The 25,511-nt window shown below is 38.2% G+C and overlaps 1 protein-coding gene and 1 non-coding gene across 2 annotated transcripts; one reads left to right on the forward strand and one right to left on the reverse strand.

The window, feature by feature from the left end:
- The first annotated feature begins 777 nt into the window (after positions 1-777).
- On the forward strand, positions 778-6,836 carry LOC145951696 (uncharacterized). The gene is made up of 2 exons (XM_083063556.1): positions 778-2,392; positions 2,468-6,836. Exons 1-2 carry the CDS (start codon positions 778-780, stop codon positions 6,328-6,330), a joined length of 5,478 nt encoding a protein of 1,825 aa, XP_082919682.1. The 3' UTR covers positions 6,331-6,836.
- On the reverse strand, positions 1,373-1,478 carry LOC145952226 (small nucleolar RNA R71). The gene has a single exon (XR_014429905.1). It is a non-coding gene; the product is annotated as a small nucleolar RNA R71 (small nucleolar RNA).
- Positions 6,837-25,511: the final 18,675 nt, after the last annotated feature.

Consider the following 25,511-nt stretch of genomic DNA (forward strand, 5'->3'; position numbering starts at 1 on the left):
TGTTGTTTATGTTTCTATTCTTAATGCTTGCTTTGGATTTAATCTCATTGCATGATATAGGTTCCATTGGGTATTGGAAAATAACCCTTGAAACTAGCTCTGAAACAAATGCCTAGTGGGAAATGTATCTAGGAATGGAGCTTAGCCCATTAGTAGTCTTAAACCCTAGCCCGTAATGCGGATGTAGATATTGGGTACTCAAGGGATTGATATTCAATATCCACATCTAGGCTCTTGCTCTAAGGGATTAGGTTTGAGTAAACTATTGGGTTGACTAAGCAATGAATTTAACAAGAGATTAAGGATTCATTAGTTTGACGTTTTGTGAAATCTGACCCCACAATCTCACAAAACCATAAAATCATTTCTACCCTTTCCACTCACAAACCAATATTTATTTACAGCTCTCATTCCAATAGTCTTAACTTTGAATTCACATGACAAATTATGAAATTGGAATTATTTTTTAGTCACGAATAGTCAATAAATGCTTATTTTACCTTCTAATCCCTGTGGATACGATATTTTTACTACTTGAACGGCCGGTATACTTGCCGTGTTTGAGACCGTTGATAGAATTAAACTAAATTTCAATTATAACAAAAGTACTTCAACGGAAATCTCAACAAGTTTTTGGCGCCGTTGCCGGGGATTAGAATGGCGATTTAGTATTTATAGCTATTTGTGACTTGTTCCTTTACTTTTATTGCTAATTTCTATTTCAGCAACTAATTCTTTGGGCTGACTTGTGCACTCTAGTCTTTGGTTTTCTCTTGTATGCAAGGTACCATCCGAACTAGAGGTACTGTTTCTTCTGAGCCATTGTTGAACGATCCTGAGATTGAACGCACGGCAAGGAGGAATAATAGCAACAGGAGGAGAAGGAGGACTAGAGCAAATCTAGTTAGCCAACCAACCATTCAGTTTCCTGAAGCTTTTGTTTCTGACATTCCTGAGTCCACTATGGAAGGTGGAGATGGTACTCACAATAACAATCACAACCGGAGGCGCACTATAGGTGATACTTTCACCTACACTAGCCCGAGGGAGTTCTCAAGCATTGTGAGGCCTACAATGAACGACAAACTAGCAGAAATGAAGCCTGCACTGCTACAGCTTATCAGTTCTCATCAATTTTCTGGCCTGGATCATGAAGACCCACACACTCATCTCTACACTTTCTATGAGTTGTGTGGTTCAGTTGGAGTTTCTGGGGCTGATGAAGAGGCACTTTTCATGAGGTTGTTTCCATTTTCTCTGAATGGTAAGGCTAAGGCTTGGCTTCATTCTCAGCCAAACCAAAGCCTGACAACTTGGAGGGATGTGGAGACCAAATTCTTAGCCAGGTTCTTTCCCCCATCTAAGAACACTGAAGCCAGAACTGCTATTGCTACTTTTGCTCAAGGTGCTGATGAGCCACTATGTGAAGCATGGGAGAGGTACAAATCATTGTTGAGGAGGTGCCCGAATCATGGTTTTGAGGTGGAGCTTCAAGTTCAAACTTTCTGTAATGGGCTACAACCTCAAACCAAGATGATATTGGACGCTTCTTTTGGAGGGTCAGTCATGTTCAGAACTGCTGAAGAAGCTATCACAATCATTGAGTCCATGGCTTCCACAGACTTCAGGAGCCAGCATGGTAGAAGTTCTTCAACCAAGAGAGGAGTTTTGGAGTTGAGTACTCAAGATGCGGTGTTGGCTCAAAACAAGATACTTTCCCAACAAATTGAAGCTTTGAATCAACAGATGGCCAAGCTTCCTCAACAACTTCAAGCTATGCACTCTAATGCTCCTCCTATGCAACAAGTGATGGCATGTGATTTTTGTGGAGGTGACCACCCTAATGGTTATTGTGCCGGATCTTCTGATCCCCAAGGTGCAGAAGTGAATTACATGGGGAATCAAGGGCGGCAAAATTTCTCTCAACATCCCTATCCGCAAAATTCAAATCAGGGGTGGAGAAATAACTATGGTGGAAACAAACCAGACATGAATGCTTCATCAAGTAGCAGACCTCCACATCAACACCAACACTCACCTTTGTATGAGAGAACCACCAAGTTGGAAGACACCTTGCAACAATTCATGCAACTGTCTATGTCCAACCAAAAGAACACTGATGCCTCAATTAAAAATTTGGAGATACAGGTGGGGCAAATAGCAAAGCAGCTAGCAGAGCAGCATAAAGGTTCTTTCTCAGCCAACACTGAACAAAACCCGAAGGGGCACTTGAATGTAGTATCTACAAGGAGTGGTCGGGAGTTTGTGGTGAAGGAGAGTGAGAAGAATGATGAGAGCAAGGAGAAGAATGACACAGGCGAAGATGATGATGATAGTGTTGATGAAGAGATCATCTTAGAGGGCCCAGGAGTGTGGAGAAGGAGTGGAGGAAGTGAGTCGGTTGTAGAGAATAAAGAAAAAATTGAAAATGACAAAAAGAAGGAGAAAGAAAAAGAACTTGAAAAAGAGAAAGAAAGAATCAGTAGAGAAAAGAATAAGGCGCCCATGGAGGAGAGGAATATTGTGAAGGTGCCACCCACCAAGAGCTTACCGTATCCTCATGCACCTTCAAAAAGGGATAAGGAGAGGCAATATGCTCGGTTCTTGGAGATTTTCAAGACCCTGCAAATTAACATTCCGTTCTCCGAGGCATTAGAGCAAATGCCTACATATGCCAAGTTCATGAAAGAGCTCCTCACCAAGAAGAGAAAGTATTTTGAAGAGGAGACCATTACATTGGAGGCGGGGTGTAGTGCCATTATTCAGAAGATGTTGCCAACAAAATCCAAGGACCCTGGTAGTTTCACTCTTCCAGTCACTATTGGGAGTTTAGCTATTGGGAAGGCCTTGCTTGATTTGGGGGCTAGCATCAATCTCATGCCCTTATCTATGCTTCAGAGGATTGGCGATTTGGAGGTGAAGCCTACTCGCATGACTTTGCAGTTGGCGGATCGATCTGTGAAGTATCCTCATGGCATTGTGGAGGATGTTCTGGTGAAGGTGGACCGTTTCTTATTTCCCGCTGATTTCGTGGTGATGGATATTGAAGAGGACGTTGATGTACCTCTCATTCTTGGCCGACCATTCATGAAGACTGCAAGAGTTCTAATTGATGTGGATGATGGGAAGCTTAAGGTGAGAGTGAATGATGAAGAGGTTAACTTTGATGTGTTTGATGCCATGCACTACCCCAAGGACAAGAGCAGTTGCTTCCGGGTTGATGTCATTGATGAACTTGTTGAAGACTCCAGGAAGCATATCTCTTTCACTAACTCTTTGGAAAAAGTCTTAGTCAATATGGTTGAATACCTCCATGAAGAAGAAGATAGAGAGGTTGAGGCATGTTTGAGGAGCCTTGACTCATATAAGGAGGTGACACCGGACTCAGTGCACATGGAAGATTCGAAGGATGATGGGGAGGTGATCACCCCGAAGCTCGAGTTGAAGATACTCCCTTCTCATCTAAAGTATGTGTTTCTAGATGAAGGTGGAAGCAAGCCGGTTATCATAAGTAGCTCCTTATCCCCATTGGAGGAGGAGAAACTTGTGAGAGTTCTGAAGTTCTATCAAGGGGCAATTGGTTGGTCTATTTCTGATCTCAAGGGAATTAGCCCAGCCTATTGCATGCATAAAATATTTATGGAGGATGAGTACAAGCCGGTTGCTCAACCACAGAGGAGGCTTAATCCTGTGATGAAAGAGGTGGTGAAGAAGGAAGTGATTAAGCTGTTAGATGCCGGCATGATCTACCCTATTTCTGATAGTGCATGGGTGAGCCCTGTGCAAGTAGTTCCAAAGAAGGGTGGCATGACGGTGGTTCGGAATGAGAAGAACGAGCTGATTCCTTCTAGAACGGTCACGGGGTGGAGAATGTGTATTGATTATAGGAAGCTAAATAAGGCTACCAGGAAGGATCATTTCCCACTCCCATTCATGGATCAGATGCTTGAGAGATTAGCTGGTCAAGCTTATTATTGCTTTCTTGATGGGTATTCAGGTTACAACCAGATTGTGGTGGATCCGGAAGATCAGGAGAAGACCGCTTTCACTTGTCCTTTTGGTATCTTTGCTTATCGGAAGATGCCATTTGGATTGTGCAATGCTCCTGCAACATTTCAACGATGTATGCTAGCTATATTCTCCGACCTGGTGGAGAAGAGCATTGAGGTCTTCATGGACGATTTCTCCGTGTTCGGGTCTTCATTTGACGAATGCCTGACTAATCTTGAAGTGGTGCTTAGAAGATGCTTGGAGACCAACCTTATACTCAACTGGGAAAAATGCCATTTCATGGTGACCGAGGGGATAGTTCTGGGGCACAAGATTTCTCACAAGGGCATTGAAGTTGACCCAGCCAAAGTGGAGGTAATAGAAAAACTTCCTCCACCCATCAATGTCAAAGGTATTAGGAGTTTCTTAGGGCATGCTGGCTTTTACAGGCGCTTTATAAAAGATTTTTCAATGATAGCCAAACCCCTGAGCAATCTCCTAAACAAAGACACTCCTTTTTGTTTTAATGATTCTTGTATGAAGGCTTTTGAAGCTTTGAAGGCTAGACTCACCTCTGCACCCATAATCACTGCACCAGATTGGAAACTGGATTTTGAACTCATGTGTGATGCTAGTGATTATGCGGTTGGGGCAGTCTTAGGCCAAAGAAGGACCAAAATTTTTCATGCCATTCACTATGCTAGCAAGGTTTTAAATGAGGCACAAATCAATTATGCCACTACTGAAAAAGAGTTGCTAGCCATAGTGTTTGCATTGGAAAAGTTTCGGTCCTATTTGATTGGTTCCAAAGTGGTTGTGTTCACAGATCATGCAGCCATTAAGTACTTACTCACCAAACCGGATTCCAAGCCAAGACTCATTAGGTGGATTCTTCTGCTTCAAGAGTTTGATTTGGAGATAAGAGATAAGAGTGGCAAGGAGAATCTGGTTGCTGATCACCTCTCAAGGCTCATAAATGATGAGGTGACCCTGAAGGAGAGGGAGATCTTGGAGGAATTTCCTGATGAGAAGCTGTTCATGGTGCAAGAGCGACCCTGGTTTGCTGACCTGGCAAACTTCAAGGCAGCTGGAGTAATCCCTGAAGATTTCACATGGCACCAGAAAAAGAAGTTCCTCCGTGATGCTACCTACTACGTTTGGGATGACCCTCACTTGTTCAAGATTGGTGCAGATGGCCTATTGAGGAGGTGTGTCTCAAGAGAGGAGGCCAAGAGTATTTTGTGGCACTGTCACAACTTCCCCTATGGAGGTCATTTCAATGGAGAGAGGACAGCTGCCAAGGTGCTTCAATCTGGATTTTACTGGCCAACACTCTTTAAAGATGCCCATAGTCACGCCAAGCAGTGTGACAGTTGTCAAAGGGCCGGAGGAATCACAAGGAAGCATGAGATGCCCTTACAGAACATGCAGGAAGTTGAGGTATTTGATTGCTGGGGCATAGATTTTGTTGGTCCACTGCCTTCGTCCTTCACAAATGAGTATATTCTCGTGGCGGTGGACTATGTCTCAAAATGGGTTGAAGCCATTGCTACCCCCAAGGCGGATGGCAAAACAGTGGTGAAGTTCCTCAAGAAGCACATATTCAGCAGATTTGGTACCCCCAGGGTACTTATCAGTGATGGAGGTTCACACTTCTGCAATACTCAATTGGAGAGGGCTCTAGAACATTATGGAGTCCATCATAAGGTTGCCACCGCCTATCACCCTCAAACCAATGGGCAAGCTGAGGTCTCTAACAGAGAGATCAAGAGGATTCTGGAAAAGACTGTTTCAGCTTCAAGGAAGGACTGGTCTACAAAGCTTGATGAGGCTCTATGGGCTTATAGAACCGCCTTCAAGTCTCCAATTGGTCTCACTCCATTTCAGTTGGTGTATGGAAAAGCTTGCCATCTTCCTGTGGAACTGGAGCACAAAGCTTATTGGGCTTTGAAGCTGTTGAATTTTGATCCTCTCAGCACCGGTGAGAAGAGGAAGCTGGAGCTGCATGCTCTTGATGAATTGAGGCTCCAAGCCTATGAATCATCTAAGCTCTACAAGGAGAAGGTCAAAAGCTATCATGACAAGAGAATTCTGAAGAGAGAGTTCAGGGCAGGCCAGTCTGTGCTTCTGTTCAATTCCAGGCTCAAACTCTTTCCTGGAAAACTGAGATCAAAGTGGTCTGGCCCTTTCAGAGTTAAGGAGGTGAAACCCTATGGTGCCATAGAAATTGAAGATCCTGAGGCACAAAGAAGTTGGGTTGTGAATGGACAGCGGTTGAAACCCTACTTGGGTGAAGAAGTCGAAAGACTTTGCTGTATCCTTTCTTTTAGAGACCCTTGAGGTCTCTTCTTGTCAGGCTCGGGACAGTAAACAAGCGCTTCCTGGGAGGCAACCCAGAGATCTGAACTTTGTTTTTATGTTTATTGTTGCGTTATAATTGTATGTTATACTGGTTCTAGGACTTGTTGTGTGGATGTTTATGTTCTATGCTATGTATGTTGTATTATGTTGTTTGTGTTTGATATTATGTGTTAAGTGTGTGAATCATGCTTGAGTGGATAGATTTAAGTTGAATTTGTGAGGAGTGTGAGGAGTGAAAAATCTAGGTGAAAGCTTCAGAGTTAATCACGCCGGGCCTGTCTTATCCACGCCCAGCGCACCTACAGTAATGTGGTCTCTGTCAAGACACACGCCGGGCTCAATTTATTTTGCGCCCGGCCTAGACTTCATTGTAACACTGGAACGACCACGCCCGGCGCATTTATTGGCGTGCCGGGCGCATTAATAGTTAGGTGCTCCAGGGGTTAGCCAAGCCCGGCGCGCGTAGCGCATTAAATTCTGGCACGTTGTAACCCTAATTGCGCCGGGCGCAGAACGACACCGCCCGGCATCATACCAGAAAGGGCAAACTTTGGGTTTTTACTGATATGGCGCCCGGCGTGGGTAATTTCACGCCCGGCGCGACCGCGCAGATGCCACCCACGTTTCACTTCCGTTTCTCACAACAACTCCCTTCCTAACAAATCCTCTCAACTCCCTCAACTCATCTTCCCTCTCCAGCCTCCCTCTCTCAACCTCCCACTTCACATTCTCAACTCTCAAATCACATTTCCCTCTCTCAACTCAGTCTCACAACCCTTTTCTCCGTACTCCACCTCAAGGGCACGCAGCTTCTTTTCTTCTCAAGTGCACGCGGCTTTCCTTCTCCCTCCACGCACTCCACCTCCAGTAGGTTCACACTCAACATTTTCTTGTCTGGTTTTGCAGTTTTCCTTCTTATTTTTGGGATTTTGGGGTGTTGTTATGGGTGCAATCACGCCAGGCGCGGTACCCTCGGCTGAAGCTGCGAAACGGCCCGTTCAAATTCCAGAACGGCCCGTTTTGGACTTTGGAACGCCCTGTTCCATGTCCAGAACGGCCCGTTTCGGTATTTGGAACCGACTGTTCCAATTCCAGAATGGCCCGTTTCGAATTTAAGAACGGCCGTTCTGATCTTGGAACAGCCCGTTCTGGCCAATTTTTTTTCTGAAAACGCTTACTCGCGCCCGGCTTAATTTATTTTTGCGCCCAGCGCAGTTGGTTCCAGAGAGTCCTCCCTACTCTCTGCGCCCGGCGCAATTATGTTTTGCGCCCAGCGCACGCGCTTCCAGAGAGTTTTCTGCACTCTCTGCGCCAGGCGCATGAACTCCTAAGCCCGGCGCAATTCCCCTCTGAAACCCATATTTTGGTTGTTTTTAGTTCCGTTTTAAATTCCATTTCCAGTCTAGGGCTAGTTTCCTTTTCGGTAAATTGCACTGGTCATCCTTATATATTTTTATGCTCATGTCTGTCTGCCTGGGATTTCTATTGTTTATTTTCTGCAGATGGCCTCTTCTAGCAAACGCCCGCGCCAAAGCAAATCTGGGCAAACTCCGCGCAAACCGACTCGGCCTTATTCTGATCTCTTCCTCACCGAGCGCAACGAGAAGCACTTTGAGTCAGTTAGTGCGAAGAAGTTCATTCTTGAGAGGAGAGTCGAGTTAGAGCCAGGTGAGGCCCCTGAGTTTCAGGCCGAGCTACGCCGACGCCGATGGGGAACGCTCGGTTCTTACCCACTCCCGGCCAACATAGCAGTAGTCAAGGAGTTCTACGCCAATGCCCTGCGATTGGAGGAGGGCATTGCGCCATTTGTTAGCTATGTTAGGGGTGTGCGAGTCCCCTATGACGCCCAGACGATTAATCAATTTTTGGGGACTGCGCTGAGGGATGATGAGGAGTCAGAGTATAGCAACTACACCATGGAGACGATGGACCCCGCTCTAGTAGAGGCTGCTATCTGCGTACCTGGACGTTGGTTCCACAGGAACCGATCTCAGTTGCCTCTCCACGTGAAGCGCCGGGACCTTCTTCCAGTGGTCAGGATCTGGTCAGCCTTGGTGCATGCCAACATTCTCCCGTGCTCCCATGTATCTGACCTGCACTGGTCTCGGTCCATGCTCATGTATTGCATTATGACTCAGAGAACCGTGGACCTGGGCGGCATTATCTGTATGGAGATCGCTGGCTGCGCCAACTCCGCACCTGGCTCAGCACTAGGACACCCATCCCTCATCACCCAGTTATGCCAGTTGGCAGGGGTGGATGTCCACTCGCCACCATTTGAGGGTTCTGGCAGGGCCATTGACAGCAGATACATCTCTGCCTATTGCCAGGACCGCGCGCCACCAGCAGCCCCTGCCCCCAAGCCTATTCATATTGCTGGGCCCCAGGAGGACGTACCCATGGATGATGCTGCTGCCTCAGACCCTCCACTCACTATCCATCAGCGTTTTGACGCCTTGGAGGGTCGCATGGCCACATTCATGCAGCGCCAGGAGGACCGCCTGGATACTTTCATGCAGAGGCACGAGGGCCAGATGGCATCACTCCACCGTGGACAGACTTTCATGTTTGATGCCTTCAGGAGATTCACACTCCACTCTGCCCCTGATTACCAGTTCCCCACCACCGCTGACTATCATGCTTACACGGGGTGGCCTGGGGACCAGGCTCCTTTCTTTGGGGGGGGGTGGAGCTTCCGAGGATGCTGGAGGTGCTGCTGAGGAGGGTGGAGCTGACCCCGGAGCTGCGGATGATGACCAGGCCCATGATGATGCAGATAGAGCTGGCCTTGGACCATTTTAGTTTTATTATTTGTTGTCATTTAATTTTTCTGTTTTTCAGTTGTAGTTATTTAACTGTTTTAGTCCCAGAACCTTATTTTATATATCCATTTCTTTTTGGTGATTACTTTGTTGGTTCTTTTTGTGAATATTCTGCTTTAGCATGGTTTTTGATCTTGTTGATACTTGCTTTGCTTGTGGTTGATTCTGGATTGTAGTTTGCTTGATGTTTATAGTGTTTGTACCCTGGACATTTTCAAGTCACATTAGATCTTTAGTTCATGACTAGTTGCATACGGGTTTCAATGTTGATCATAGAACTGAGTTGAGCTTGATGGTTTGTGGATGCATAGCCGGGTGAGGTTTGAGCCTAAACACTGATGAGTGAACTACGCTTAGGTTGCATGATAGACTTTGCTTGAGTTTCCCTGGTGGTTTGCTTATGTTATGCACTTATATGATCAAGGCATTCACACTTCCATATTTTGTTAACCATCTAAGCCAAAAAGCCATATCCATTTTCCACTTGACCCATACCTTCCTAAGCCTAAACACCATACCTTCCACTTGTCCCAAACCATGAAAAATTAACCATAACCCTTGCTTTGGTTAAGAGAGCAAACTGAAGACATCAAATAAGTTTGGGGGAGTTGAAGAATGGGAAATTTTGGGAAGAAGAAAGTATGTGGTCAGCCATTCAAAAAAAAAAAAAAAAAAAAAAAAAAAAAAAAGAGAAAAACAAAGCAAAACAAAAACAAAAATATTAAGATGCAAAAATGTAAATATGCATCTCATAAAGGCTAATGGCTTGGATCCGGTTAGGGGCATGTGCTTAATTGTTGTAATGGGGTATGGAGAGGGACATCATTGAAAAATCTTATTTGCTCTCTTAAGCTATAGCACCTTTAATCCTTGAAAAACCATAAAACTGCTACCGCTTGACCCTGCTTGACCCAGATTGCCCTAATAAAGACCTTGTGATAAGTGTCTGCATTTGTTTTACCACTGGTTTCATTTGGAAACGAAGAGCAAAGTTGAATTATGTGGCGTGAGTAGTAGACTAGAGAGAAACACTCACCCTGATACACTAGTGTGCATAGAGAGAAACATTTTCCTAGTGAGGATGCATACACAGATAGTCATTACTCCTCTCAGCTCTTTGATCTCTTTTGAAACCTTTGTTTGCACCTTGTCATGTTCTATTGCTATAATTGTGATTGGAAATTCATCTGAGGTTCATGCTTGCGAAAAGAAGATACAAGTGAACTAGGATGTAGAAATTGACTCACTTGCATTACTTGTTATCTGCTAGATTAATTACCTTTTGCTTGAGGACAAGCAAGGTTCTAAGTTTGGGGGAGTTGTTAAGTCTCAATTTTACCTCTTTTTGATGAGACTTATTGAACAAATTCCACTCATCCTTTGAACCATTGCAATATAATTGTTCTCTTTTTGGTTCATTTTGTATGCAGATATAACTAACCCAAATTCATCTAACAATATCTTAATCCACCTCATTTTTTGTACAGGTATTGAGCTAGAGATTTGAGGATTGAAGATCTTTTGGATTGGAAACATAAGGAGCCAAGGAGCAGAGCAGAGTGTCTGCGCTGGGCGTAAGATGACGCTGCGCCGGGCTTGAGAAGAACAGAGCAGTGGACTTTTGGAAGTTGTACATGCGCCGGGCGCGAGACTCCACCACGCCGGGCGTGATCGAGGCAGAGAGTACCTCAATACTCTCTGGAACGAATTGCGCCGGGCTTAATAGAGAATTGCGCCGGGCTCGCTCTAAGGCAGAGTATGCTTGAAAGTCTCTGGAAGACACTGCGCCGGGCGTAAAAAGTAATTGCGCCGGGCTTATAACGAGGCAGAAAGTGCTCAGAAGACTATGCGCCGGGCGCGACAACTTATGCGCCAGGCGCAGAACCCTAATCTGAACTCCCAGGCTCGTATTTGAAGCCATTTTCGAGGGTTTCTCCCTCATTCACACATTGGGCGCGTTTTGGGAGCTGTGGAAGGGATTCCCGGAGCTTGGAGCCGTTCGTGTGTGGGTCTTTCCTTCGGTTCTTCATTTCTCCCTTCATCTCTATTTTGTATTTACCCTCTTTGTTGAGTGGTTTCACCCATTTTTGTGGGGTTAGATGTAACCAACGAATTCTATTGTAATCCTTACGGTTTTTATGATATATATACATGTTGTTTCATTCATTGTTGTTTATGTTTCTATTCTTAATGCTTGCTTTGGATTTAATCTCATTGCATGATATAGGTTCCATTGGGTATTGGAAAATAACCCTTGAAACTAGCTCTGAAACAAATGCCTAGTGGTAAATGTATCTAGGAATGGAGCTTAGCCCATTAGTAGTCTTAAACCCTAGCCCGTAATGCGGATGTAGATATTGGGTACTCAAGGGATTGATATTCAATATCCACATCTAGGCTCTTGCTCTAAGGGATTAGGTTTGAGTAAACTATTGGGTTGACTAAGCAATGAATTTAACAAGAGATTAAGGATTCATTAGTTTGACGTTTGGTGAAATCTGACCCCACAATCTCACAAAACCATAAAATCATTTCTACCCTTTCCACTCACAAACCAATATTTATTTACAGCTTTCATTCCAATAGTCTTAACTTTGAATTCACATGACAAATTATGAAATTGGAATTATTTTTTAGTCACGAATAGTCAATAAATGCTTATTTTACCTTCTAATCCCTGTGGATACGATATTTTTACTACTTGAACGACCGGTATACTTGCCGTGTTTGAGACCGTTGATAGAATTAAACTAAATTTCAATTATAACAAAAGTACTTCAACGGAAATCTCAACAAACAACTCCACAAAAGTGACAACCTAGCTTCCCTTACCTCAAGTAACTCGATTCTGAGGTAGAAGAAGAAGAACGATTGGCTCCACAACAAAATCAATGGGTTGATTCAAAGTTTCTACTACCTGAATCACAAACAACACATCTAAGAAAAGGATTCGAAGAAGAAAAGAAGAAGATTGAGAGAAGAAAAAAAAAAGTTCATGGATCATAAACTTCCTCTCTATAATCCTCTCTCTAAAAAGCTGAGAGAAATGAGTTTACGAGCTTCTATTCAAAATAAAAATCTTATATACTCTTCCTTTCATAGTCAAACTGAGTGTCTGTACAGAAAACCCTCTCTTAACACCACTAAAACTCAAAAGAGATCCTCAGACCTCCAAATCTCACAATACCTACCGATAACTCAACTAAATAACATAATACAACTAGGAATAGCATAACACTATCACAACTTATAGTGTCACACTGTTAAGTCAAGTAATAATTTATATAATTATAATATATTGTTCAAGTTATAATCATAACAGTTAAATGACTTAATAATTTAAACATGAGTTTTATATTGAAGATAACAAGATCTAGTTATAAAGTTGTTTTTTAAATTAAATTTTATATATTTATTTTATCATGTCTTATATAATTTTTCTACATTATGATTACAATACCATCTTATCATACTTTATTAATAACTATATAGCTTTTAAAATAATATATTATTGGTTCATATAACATTATTGTCATATCATAGATTAATTAATAAAAAAGATTAGAATCATGTAATTTTAAAAATTAGTGAGCAAACGATTTATTTTTGTTTTTATTTTATTATTATTTTATGTATTATTTTAATTTCTTTAATTATTTTGATTCATCATCTTGTGTAATTGAATCGGACATTATTGTAATTTTTATTTCATTATTGTTATATATATATATATATAATTTAATTTATTTAACTAAACATTATTAATATAAATTATATTCTCATCTCCTAAAAGATATAAGGATTACATTATCTATCATTCATGTTAAAATATTAAAAAATGTATTTTTATAAATTAAAATTAAATTTAAAATGAAAAAAAATCACATTGAGAAGTCAGATTTTCTGTACCTAACTTCTCAATATATAAAAAACTGTGACATTATGATAAATATTTGAAGAAGAAAAAAAATACTTTGACATATAAAACTTTAGACCAACAAAAATTTCCCCAACCGTTATGGCACCACCTTTAGGAATCTAATGTGTAAGATTTTGACACGTTTTTTTTTCCACTGTTTTATTGACTTTCTTTTTTCAATTATTTATCTTGTTCAATTACTTTCACCATTGTACATGATTCCTCCAATGTTGGGGACATGAAGTAGATTGATATCTTGTATTGAATGGGCAGCATAATGCACCATTCAGATTGAAGTTTGATGTTTATCAGTCTTTTTTTTACAGAATCTCTCCACAAGTACGGCTGCCCCACGCGTTCATCTCTGAACTTTCCACCCGTCATTGTCGCAGGATGGCCACTGCGACCTCAAATTATAGAATTTACTCTTTGGCAGCGACCGAACTCATCCACACCGCATGCCACACTGTTATGTTGGTGATCTTCAATCATCATCTCTTTTCAAGAGAATCGAAAAATAGTGAAAGTAAAAAATAAAAAATATATAACACGTGTCTTTAATTTATGCACTACTTTCATCCAATGGTGGAAATTTCTGCACCGTAACTTTCTCGCCACAATGTCAGAAAATCCTTTTTCTGCTTCTTGTCGATTATCGCAATAGGAGGAGCAACGCAACACAAACGGATAAGTATAACGAAAGTTTTACAAAAATAAGTTTATTTTTGTTGAAGTTTAGGCAAAGGACTATAAATGATTCTTTGAAATGTATCGACTGAGCGAAAACATTCTTTATGCTTGAATGCTTTTTTAGTTTATTAAATATTAAAATAGTGTAAATTTGGCTCAACAAATTTTAAGACAAATTTTAGTTATTCAAGATAGTTTATTTCATTAAAAATATATCTATTTTAATTTATATGCTATTAATAGATGACATAACAAATAATATGATGTTTATATGAAAAATGATACATATTTTGAAGTGTAAAATGACATGACATGTGAAAATGAGAAAAAAAATATATGAACAAAATGTTATAATTATATATGTACTCAAGATAGTGAAATCTTTACACTATGTCACTAAAAATGAGAATGTACTAAAATAATTTCAACAAGTAAAAAAAAGTATCATGAATGTGTTTGTAATTACAAAACTGGAAGGTAATTTTTGCAATTGACAAGGAGGGATAGAAACATAATGCAACAAAATTATTGACGAAAGTTTTATTTAGGTCTATTACAACAATATGAGAAAGAATGTAACACAAATTGAATAAGTATTATTGCACTATATTATTTATGGACTTAGAATCGCAGTGAAAATGAGTTTTCATAAGGTAATTGTCATTGATTATGAACTTGAACTTGAATGATCTATCCATGATCAGGATAAAGTTAGGGTGAAATTAAGTGGAGGTCTTGATGTTGAAGAATTAGCAGATGAGTTGTGGTTAAGGTGAAAATGTCACCTGAACCCAGAACCAACTAGTTTTCCTCAAAATATTGTCCCTGTCAGAGGAAGGAAATTGGGATAAAATTAGAAAACATGAAAAAAAAAAGAAAGAAAAAACTAAAAAATATCTCAATTATTGATTCAAAATTTAATATATTTAACGGTTTGAAAATGTCTTCACAGTCTAAAATACACAGTTAATATGTGTAATAAGATACGACTAGATAAGATGAAAATAACACAAAAGGAAATGAAATGATTTTTTTAATAAAAATTTAACTCATAAGTGAAAAAGAAATAGAAAAGAGAGAGATAAACATGAAGATTAAAAATTAAAAAAAAAATTAATTTTTTTAAATTAAAAAAAAAAAAAAAAAAAAAAAAAAAAGTTAACCTCGAAAATGAGAAAGGGTTAGATTGGTGTTGGTCAGTCTTCAAAGTCAGCAGCAAAGGAGATGGAAAAAGGAGAGCGAAGGAAGACAGGTTGCCAAACAAACTTATCTGTCGCATACTTTCCGATGTGAATGCAAAATCATCTGTTCAAATGAGCGTTTTGAGTAAGCGATGGAGGCACCTTTGGACTTCCCTTCCTGCCCTCAACTGCAGAACTTTTAGTTAAACAAGAATACACCTTCTCAATTTATGTGTGTAAGAAATTTTATTTATTTTATTTATTAACCACTTTGTTAGCAACTTGATGAAGCAAAGAATTAGTGTAATTAAGCTGTGAATGAAGATTTTGAATATCTTTTAACTGAATTTTATCTTCTCAATTTTTCAGAAATCATTTTAAAAGGATAAGTTGTAACTTCTTTATTTTCAATGTTAAGAAAATTTATTTCTTCTAAAGGGAGAATTATATTAATAATTTCTTCCTCAGAAGTTTTCCAAATTTTTTTAATGAAGTTTTAAAAACATTTATACTTAACTTATTTAAATAGTTTTGTTCAAACTATTTGAAATAAGGTATATTTTCACAAATACATTCTAATTCTTCATAATATTATTTTCTAAAATTAGCAGGTTCTACTCGTGAAAAAAGAAAAATATATACATATATATATATAATAATTGGATCACTAAAATTTTATATAAAATATGAGTTATTGAGTGAAGTAAGTCTACCAAAATTTATTCTTAGAAAAAATATATACATAAGGAGGGATCCACCTACTTCAAGTGTAAGTCTACCTAAATTAATACAATCATCATAGATTATTATAATAAACTACAATAAATCTTTATTATACAATTTTAATCATCATGTTTCATCACAAAACATCTTAAGGACATCATATTAATTATAACATGTGATCCACACCCGACGTCATCCCTTGGACGTCTAACACCACTAAGGCAGGGGGTTTCCTGTCTTGCTCACGCCCAATGTCATACTATTTGCATCTGACATGGCTAAAGCCCACACTTAACCCCATCAAGTAGAGATGTTCGACTCAATTCTCACCTAAGGTCACTTTATTGGCGTTCAATCGAATTTTAATATAAGACAATTCTCTCTTTTCATGCTCAACCCACCAATCTTGTGTCTGTTATAATGCAAGATGGAACTGCACATGTTGAAGCCGCATCCGACGCCTTAAAGGCACACCTGACGTGACATTAGTTCGCACTTATGTAAAACTAAATTCGCCCAAAACTGTCTAAAATCTAGCAAAATACCAACATCCAATTGGATAGACAACATATAATCAACTTGTAAACAACATATATTCAACTTGTAGAACTCCAAATCATCCATAAAGTCAACATGCAACCAAATATTCATAAGGATCATCAACTACCCTTCATAAACAACATTTCAAGACAACTACAAATTCATCAACTCTCATCTCACAAATCTAATCAACGATAACTTTAAATAGATGATTCTAATTACTAACAAATATCATTCAACACAAACTTCCCTTAACTTTTACTGATGCTAACTAAAGAGAGGAAAGGAGAAGAAGAAGGTTCGTACAACTCAAATTTGAGATCTTCAACTCCACAAGCTTTGATCTCCAAGTTCAAATACTTCGTTCACTTATAGGCAATGATCGAGGAAAGTTTTTAGTAAGAAATGGTGGAGAAGAAAAATTTTGGTTCCAGAAAACTTTTCTCGATTTTGCTTAAAATTCGAACTTATGAGACTTTTGTCTTAAGAAAATCTTTATATGCTTTTCTTTAAGTTGTACTAACTTAACTTTTACTTAAATAACTCAAAGATAACTTAATTCTCAGGTCCCTTAATTTTAGAGTTACTAAACAATAACTAACAACAAATCAATACCTCAAACTAACAATATTACACGTTATATATATATATATATATATATATATATATTTCAACGTAACTTGTTTAAATATTTTTTGATACATTTTTAATTAAAATATGAATAGCATCCTAGAAATCAATAAAATATAATCATACGTATAATATTTTTTTGAAGATAATAAGCATAATTTTATTAAAAGATGATTTTATATTATTAAAATATAGTAATAAGTATATATAAAGATAGATTTGAACATATACGTATATTAATTACAAAAACCAAGAATAATAATAAGTATGATATTATAATTACTAAACGAGATAGTGAAAAATGATATATATCTTGAAGTGTAAAATGACATGACATATGAAAATGAGAAAGAAAAAAAAAAGATATGAACAAAATGTTTAATATTATATATATACTTAAGATAGTGAAATCTTTACGCTATGTCACTAAAAATGAGAATGTACTAAAAATAATTTCAACAAGTAAAAAAAAGTATCATGAATGTGTTTGTAATTGTAAAACTGGAAGGTAATTTTTGCAATTGACAAGGAGGGATAGAAACATAATGCAACAAAATTATTGACGAAAGTTTTATTTAGGTCTATTACAACAATATGAGAAAGAATGTAACACAAATTGAATAAGTATTATTGCACTATATTATTTATGGACTTAGAATCGCAGTGAAAATGAGTTTTCATAAGGTAATTGTCATTGATTATGAACTTGAACTTGAATGATCTATCCATGATCAGGATAAAGTTAGGGTGAAATTAAGTGGAGGTCTTGATGTTGAAGAATTAGCAGATGAGTTGTGGTTAAGGGTGAAAATGTCACCTGAACCCAAAACCAACTAGTTTTCCTCAAAATATTGTCCCTGTCAGAGGAAGAAAATTGAGATAAAATTAGAAAACATGAAAAAAAAAGAGAAAAAACTAAAAAATATCTCAATTATTGATTCAAAATTTAATATATCTAACGGTTTGAAGATGTCTTCACAGTCTAAAATACACGGTTAGTATCTGTAATAAGATACGACTAGGTAAGATGAAAATAACACAGAAGGAAATGAAATGATTTTCTTTAATAAAAATTTAACCCATAAGTGAAAAAGAAATAGAGATTATCATGAAAATTAAAAAAATTTAATTTTTAATTTTTTTTAATTTAAAAAAAAAAAAAAAAGAGAAGAAGAAGAAGAAAAAGTAAGTTAACCCCATTATGTAAGAAGTGAGAAAGGGTTAGATTGGTGTTGATCAGTCTTCAATGTCAGCAGCAAAGGAGATGGAAAAAGGAAAGTGAAGGAAGACAGGTTTGTCAAACAAACTTATCTATCGCATACTTTCCACTATGAATGCAAAATCAGCTGTTCAAATGAGCGTTTTGAGTAAGCGATGGAGACACCTTTGGACTTCCCTTCCCGTCCTCAACTGCAGAAATTTGAGTTAAACAAGAATACACCTTCTTCCTCCTTTGTTATACCTCCTAATCTCCTGGTTTTCATTTCAATTGATGAGAAAGTATAAAAGGGTATATAAAATTTCTTTTATAAATGAAAACGGATAACCCAGTCACTATTTTTGTGCCTGAAATTTTATAAATGATTTGTCAATTGTCATGTTTGTAAAATCTTGAATAAAAAATATTTGCCATGTAGCATAAGTTCACTGTTGTCTAAATCCAAATGCAATATTTTGCACTTTTTTTTAGTTTTGGTTTTGGCCCTTGTGATGGGCAAATATGAATCATATGGTAGAATATATATCTTTTGAAAGGCCTGCACATAGAGGTTGTGATGTTCTGTTTCTACAATGAAATCAATTACAAATCCTATGCTTTCCGTTACAGTTGCAATAAAGTGAAAAACAATCTGATTGGAGATGGCTTCTTCCTATCTTTTCACTATCTTATCTCTTGCGTATAAAAGTTGTTTTTTTGATCTTTAATAAGATAACTATAAATTACGAAACACATACACTGATTTGTGTCTTTTAATTAAAGTATTTAGAATTTAAATTCTAATAATTAATATAGAATAAATTATTTTATAAATAAAATATTCATCTTATATAACTTACGATTTTTGATGGATATTAATTACCATAAATCATAGATAATGAAAAATTAAACAGTGACTTTTTTTTTTCTTCAGAAGAATAGGGAACTTAATGATAATTTGACAAATGGGTTGATTTATTGTTCATTGTGTGCCTCATATTTTCAACTAATGGTATTGATTATTTTGTGATCTTTTAAAATATTTTGTTGTAAATAGTCATTAGAATATTACACAGGGAATCTCAATTATATATCATCCATCAAAAGTCCAAAAGCCAGATTCTTTATCAAATTTGTTATATTTTTCTTGAGTTTTGATGCTCTAGTCAAAATATTCGATCATTGGACTTGATAAAGATACCAGTCACTACAAAAAAAAAAAGATAATTACTGGCAGTTTTTTTTGTGATTTCCATAAATCACCAAAAAAATTTATATTTGTGGCAAGGATGATAATCTTTACAAATTATTAACACTTTTTGACAATTTTAAATCCTAGAAATGTTCAATAATTTTTTTAATCAATTTTCTTTCGTTAATTATTGTGCCTGATTAAAGCAGTTCTTTTATGAAATTAAAAATAAAAAATAAAAAACTTATAAAATTAATTTAAAAGATAAAAAAATAATTTTTAACATTAAAATAAAACTCATGAAAACCCGCACGAAGTTTAATCGAAACTCATTTCTCACAAAACCTGCACAGATTGAAGTTCATTTTTCATATGATTCACATGCAAGAGAAACAATGAAAATTAATTTAAAAATCGAAATCGGCTAGTGAGACACGATGAAATCCGCTAGGGCACGCCAAGATTAGTGCATTTAGGTTTTTCTACTAGTTTTTCTATTCTAGGTTTGTTTGAAATTTGAATTTTGTGTTGGCCTTGAAGAAATCACTGTCATTTGGATCTTCGAATGCACCAAATGGGATTCATGTGCGTGGATTTGTGAAATATGAATCTAAGTTTGAAGTTTGGATTAGGAATACCATGTTCATTTGTTCAGATTTTGGATGGTGGTGGTGGTGTCACTTTCTGGGACTGATTGTTTCGTGTGTGTGTGTGTGTGTTTCTATGAAGAGTGTTTGAGATTTTAATTGGTGGATGGTGATGGTGGTGTCACTGCTAAAAATATCCATAATGTTTTAACCAATTGGTGAAAACAACAACCTTGAAGCCCTTAAAATCCTCTTTAGTCAATTCTTCTGCCTTTAGAAAACAAAGTAATTGTCAACCTATTATGTTCCACCCTAAACTACACGCATAAAAAATTCTATAACAAAATTTAAACTCCAGAAATAGTGTATCATTTTCATTGTATTTGATGTTTTGAATCATTTAAATTAAAGTACTTAAAAATGTAAAAAAGTGTCAAAGTAAAACGAGCTAAAAATTTCCCAAGATGTTCAACAAGCCTGTCTAATTAAGCTCACCAGAATTGGAATGATTAGGAGCTTCACCAGTGTGGAGACTAGAGGTCTTTGATTCAAAACATATTTGTTTCATCAGCACATCTGAGGGTCTCCAAAACAAGCCACGTTTAATTCATCATGGACATGAAGAAGGTCACTTGCACTATCCTCATCATCGCTGCCTCCATGAGTGTCGTGGTGGCCGCCAATGAGGTTCTTGCCCCTGCCCCTAGCCTAAGCAATGGAGCTTTTGCTACGTTGCCCTTTGTTGGCTCCTTGCTTGGTGCCTCGATTTCCTCTTTATTTGCCTTGTTCCACTAAGTGTGACATAACTAGAGATTGACAACAGAAACATTCAATTGAGAAATGTAAGCAATAATCGGAATATAAGGTAAAGATGAATGATGTGATTTTGTAAACAAATGTTTATGTTGAAGAAAATAATTACTTTATCTTTTAGAGTAATTAATATTTATACGGTAGATCGATAAATTGCATTATAATGAAGTATTGCAGTTAGGATATGACGAGATGACGTAAAACTCTGATGAGAGTCCTTTCCTTGGCTCAAGTGACTAAGTTGCATGAAGTACTTCTAGACCAAAAGAAGGGTATATGTGAAGAACTATTACCTTTGACTCCATTAAAGCTATCTTAACTAATGCACTATTTATTTCTTCAGGGGTAAAGTTATTAGGCCTAAATGGTGATTTATGTAATATTTTACCACGTTTCTCTGCTATCTTATCCCCTAATGCAGCAACCCCATTTCTTCCATGATCATTATCAATGTAAATGGATATGACATCACTTCATTGAAAGTGATCAACAATTTTTGCCACAGCAGCCATCTAACACAGATCACTCCGTGTTGTTCTCACAAAATATGCACGAGATAAGTAGTTTAAGTGACTTGTTCTTCTGAGTTGATAATACAGGGTGATCATTTTGGGTTTGCTAGATCAACAGTAACTTGGATATAAATCCACAATTTATCTAATGCCATCACTTAAACAAAGTATAGTACTAATGTTAGGATATAACAACTGGAAACGAGCCTACCACGACATTAACTAAATTAACCAAGCCTCCTATGAGATTAGTTCACCAACTACCTTCCAAATACTATAGCTTTCCAATACTCATTAGAAACTAAGCTCTTGACTTTGTACTTTACTCAGTTGGTCACTTGTAATCATGTTGAGATTTTCGTTGAAACACTTTTGCTAATATTTGTAAATTCGTTTAATTCTATCAACGGTCTCAAACAAGGCAAGTATACCGGCCGTTCAAGTAGTAAAAATATTGTATCCACAGGGATTAGAAGGTAATATAAGCATTTATTGACTATTCGTGACTAAAGAATAATTCCAATTTCATAGTTTGTGCAATGAATTCAAAGTTGTGACTATTGGAATGAAAGCTGTAAATAAATATAGTTTTGTGAGTGGAAAAGGTAAGGAATGGTATTGTGGTATTGTGAGGTTGTGGGGTCAGATTTCACCAAACGTAACACTAATGTATCTTTAATCTCTTGTTGAATTCATTGCTTAGTCAATCCAAGAGTTTACTCAAACCTAATCCCTTAGAGAAAGAGCCTAGGTGCAGATATTGAATATCAATCCCTTGAGTATCCAATATCTACACCCGCATTACGGGCTAGGGTTTAAGACTACTAATGGGTCAAGCTCTATCCCTAGATACAATCACCACTAGGCATATGTTTCAGAACTAGTTTCAAAGGTTATTTTCCAATACCCATGGAACCTTAAATCATGCAAAGGGTGATCAATCCAAAGCAAGCATTAAGAATAGAAACAAACACAACAAAAAATAAAACAAAATGTATATATATCATTAAAACCATAAAGATTACAATAGAGTACGTTGGTTACATCTAACCCCACAAAAATTGGGTGAAACCACTCAAAACAATGAGGGCAAATACAAAATAGAGATGGAAGAGGAAGTGAAGAACCGAAGGAAAGATCCGCACACGGACGATCCCAAGCCCTGGGAATCCCTTCCGCAGCTCCTAGAGGCGCCCAATGTGAGAATGGGGATTTCTCCCCCGAAAATGGCTTCAAATATGAGCCAGGGAGATCAGATTAGGGTTTCGCGCCCGGCGTGTAAGTCTTCGCGCCCGGCGCGGACTCTTCTGTGCACTTTCTACCTCAGTGTAAGACCGGCGCAATTTACTTTTACGCCCGACGCGATGTCTTCCAGAGAGTTTCAAGCACTCCCTGTCTCGACCACGCCCGGCGCGTGTATTCTCTCGCCCGGCGCCATGGCTTCCAGACTCTGTTCTTCTCAAGCCCGGCGCGAGTCATCTTGCGCCCGGTGCAATTTCTTCTCTGCTCCTTAGCCTCTTGGATTCCCAATCCTAAGAATCTTCAATCCTCACTTCTCTAGCTCAATACCTGCACAAAAATGAGGTGTATTAAGATATTGTTAGCTAAATTTGGATTAGTTATATCTACACACAAAATGAACCAAAAAGAGAACAATTATATTGCAATGGTTCAAAGGATGAGTGGAATTTGTTCAATAAATCTCATCCAAAAAGAGGTAAAATTGAGACTTAACATATAGTTCAACCTAACCCCTATATTATGGTCACTTCATACAGGTATGTCTTGACCTTGCCCACACACAGTAGCAACAAAGTCCTAGAGGATAAACAGAACAACATCGACTTCAATGGTCAACTTTCTAATAAGGGTTTTCAATAATTTAGGCTCTCGGAGCATCACAACACAATATCCACACAATGAGATGCAACTTTCAAAAACATCTCCTCTAGTCCTAAGTGGTCAACACAACTAAACAACACAAACAACTCATGATAATTTCAATATAACAACAAAATTAACACACAACTTTACAACTCACATCTCAAATTCAACTTTATTACAATTAATCATCTCAACAACACATGGTATATTCAACACAATTACACAAACAACATTCAACTATCAACATACAACTCACAACAAAATCAAAATATACTACGTCATTTTTGCAACTCACTCATCATATTATCATATAACAACTTAAATCATCAAGAAATTAACACTTCACCAACCATATTATCTTGTTTTTCTTCAACAACTAATGTTCAACACTACATACCTTTCACTTGGCGCCATCCAATCAGGGAGTTATTTGCCTCACTCATGCTTAGCGTTACACAACTTGTGCACGACATGGCTAAGGTAGAGGCCTCTAACTCACACTTGGCATAGTAAAACACCACACCCAACCCCATCTCAAGCAGATAGTCTCTACCTGAATCTCGTTCGGCGTCACTACCTGAACACCCGAGAAAATATAAACACAGAGCTTTAGCTTGGCCACATAGGGTTCCACACAACTTTGGGCCTGACGTTACCAAGTTAGAAAACTCTTAACACTTCCACGCCTAGCGCCGTTGTTAAGTCTCAATTTTACCTCTTTTTGGATGAGACTTATTGAACAAATTCCACTCATCCTTTGAACCATTGCAATATAATTGTTCTCTTTTTGGTTCATTTTGTGTGCAGATATAACTAACCCAAATTCATCTAACAATACCTTAATCCACCTCATTTTTTGTGCAGGTATTGAGGAAGAGTGGAAAGTTGAAGACTCTTAGGATTGGAAATCTAAGAAGCTAAGGAGCAGAGAAGAGGTTCTGCGCCGGGCGCAAGGTGATCCGCGCCAGGCGAGCAAAACAGAGTATCTCACCTCTGGGAGCCATTGCGCCGGGCGTAATGTGAATTGCGCCGGGCTTGTCCTAAGGCAGAGAGTATCTGGAAGGCCCCGCGCCGGGCGCGAAGACTTATGCGCCGGGCGCGAAACCCTAATCTGACTCCCCAAGCTCGTATTTGAAGCCATTTTCGGGGGAGAAACCCCCATTCTCACATTGGGCGCCTCCAGGAGCTGCGGAAGGGATTCCCAGGGCTTGGGATCGTCCGTGTGCGGATCTTTCCTTCGGTTCTTCACTTCCTCTTCCATCTCTATTTTGTATTTGCCCTCTTTGTTGAGTGGTTTCACCCATTTTGTGGGGTTAGATGTAACCAACGTACTCTATTGTAATCTTTACGGTTTTAATGATATATATACATGTTGTTTTATTCTTTGTTGTGCTTGTTTCTATTCTTAATGCTTGCTTTGGATTGATCACCCTTTGCATGATTTAAGGTTCCATGGGTATTGGAAAATAACCTTTGAAACTAGTTCTGAAACATATGCCTAGTGGTGATTGTATCTAGGGATAGAGCTTGACCCATTAGTAGTCTTAAACCCTAGCCCGTAATGCGGGTGTAGGTATTGGGTACTCAAGGGATTGATATTCAATATCCGCACCTAGGCTCTTTCTCTAAGGGATTAGGTTTGAGTAAACTTATGGGTTGACTAAGCAATGAATTCAACAAGAGATTAAGGATACATTAGTGTTACGTTCGGTGAAATCTGACCCCCACAACCTCACAATACCACAATACCATTCCTTACCTTTTCCACTCACAAAACAATATTTATTTACAGCTTTCATTCCAATAGTCACAACTTTGCATTCACTGCACAAACTATGAAATTGGAATTATTCTTTAGTCACGAATAGTCAATAAATGCTTATATTACCTTCTAATCCCTGTGGATACGATATTTTTACTACTTGAACGGCCGGTATACTTGCCGTGTTTGAGACCGTTGATAGAATTAAACTAAATTTCAATTATAACAAAAGTACTTCAACGGAAATCTCAACAAGTTTTTGGCGCCCAATGTGAGAATGGCGCCAAAGTTTTTGGCGCCGTTGCCGGGGATTAGAATGGCGATTTAGTATTTGTAGCTATTTGTGACTTATTCTTTGTTTTTATTGTTATTTTTATTTGTGTGTTGGTAATGAATTGTTGAAGCTAACCTGTGCGCTCTAGTCCTCTGCTTTCTCTTGTATGCAAGGAACTGTGAAGTAGATTGACCAATTCCTCTGAGCAGTTGCTGAGCAATCCTCAGATTGAGCACAAAGCAAGGAGGAACAAGAGCAATAGGAGGAGAAGGAGAGTAGAGCACTTCAAGTTGGTCACTGTCAGGCTCGGGACAGTAAACAAGCGCTTCCTGGGAGGCAACCCAGAGATCTGACTTTGTTTATGTGTTTGTCCTTTCATTCTGTTGTAGATTTTAGTGTTAATGTTTGTTATGCATGATTGTTTTGTGTACAC

This window comes from Cajanus cajan, chromosome 9 (assembly GCF_000230855.2).
Source record: "Cajanus cajan strain Asha chromosome 9, NIPB_CcT2T_4, whole genome shotgun sequence".
NCBI classification, from domain to species: Eukaryota; Viridiplantae; Streptophyta; class Magnoliopsida; order Fabales; family Fabaceae; genus Cajanus; species Cajanus cajan.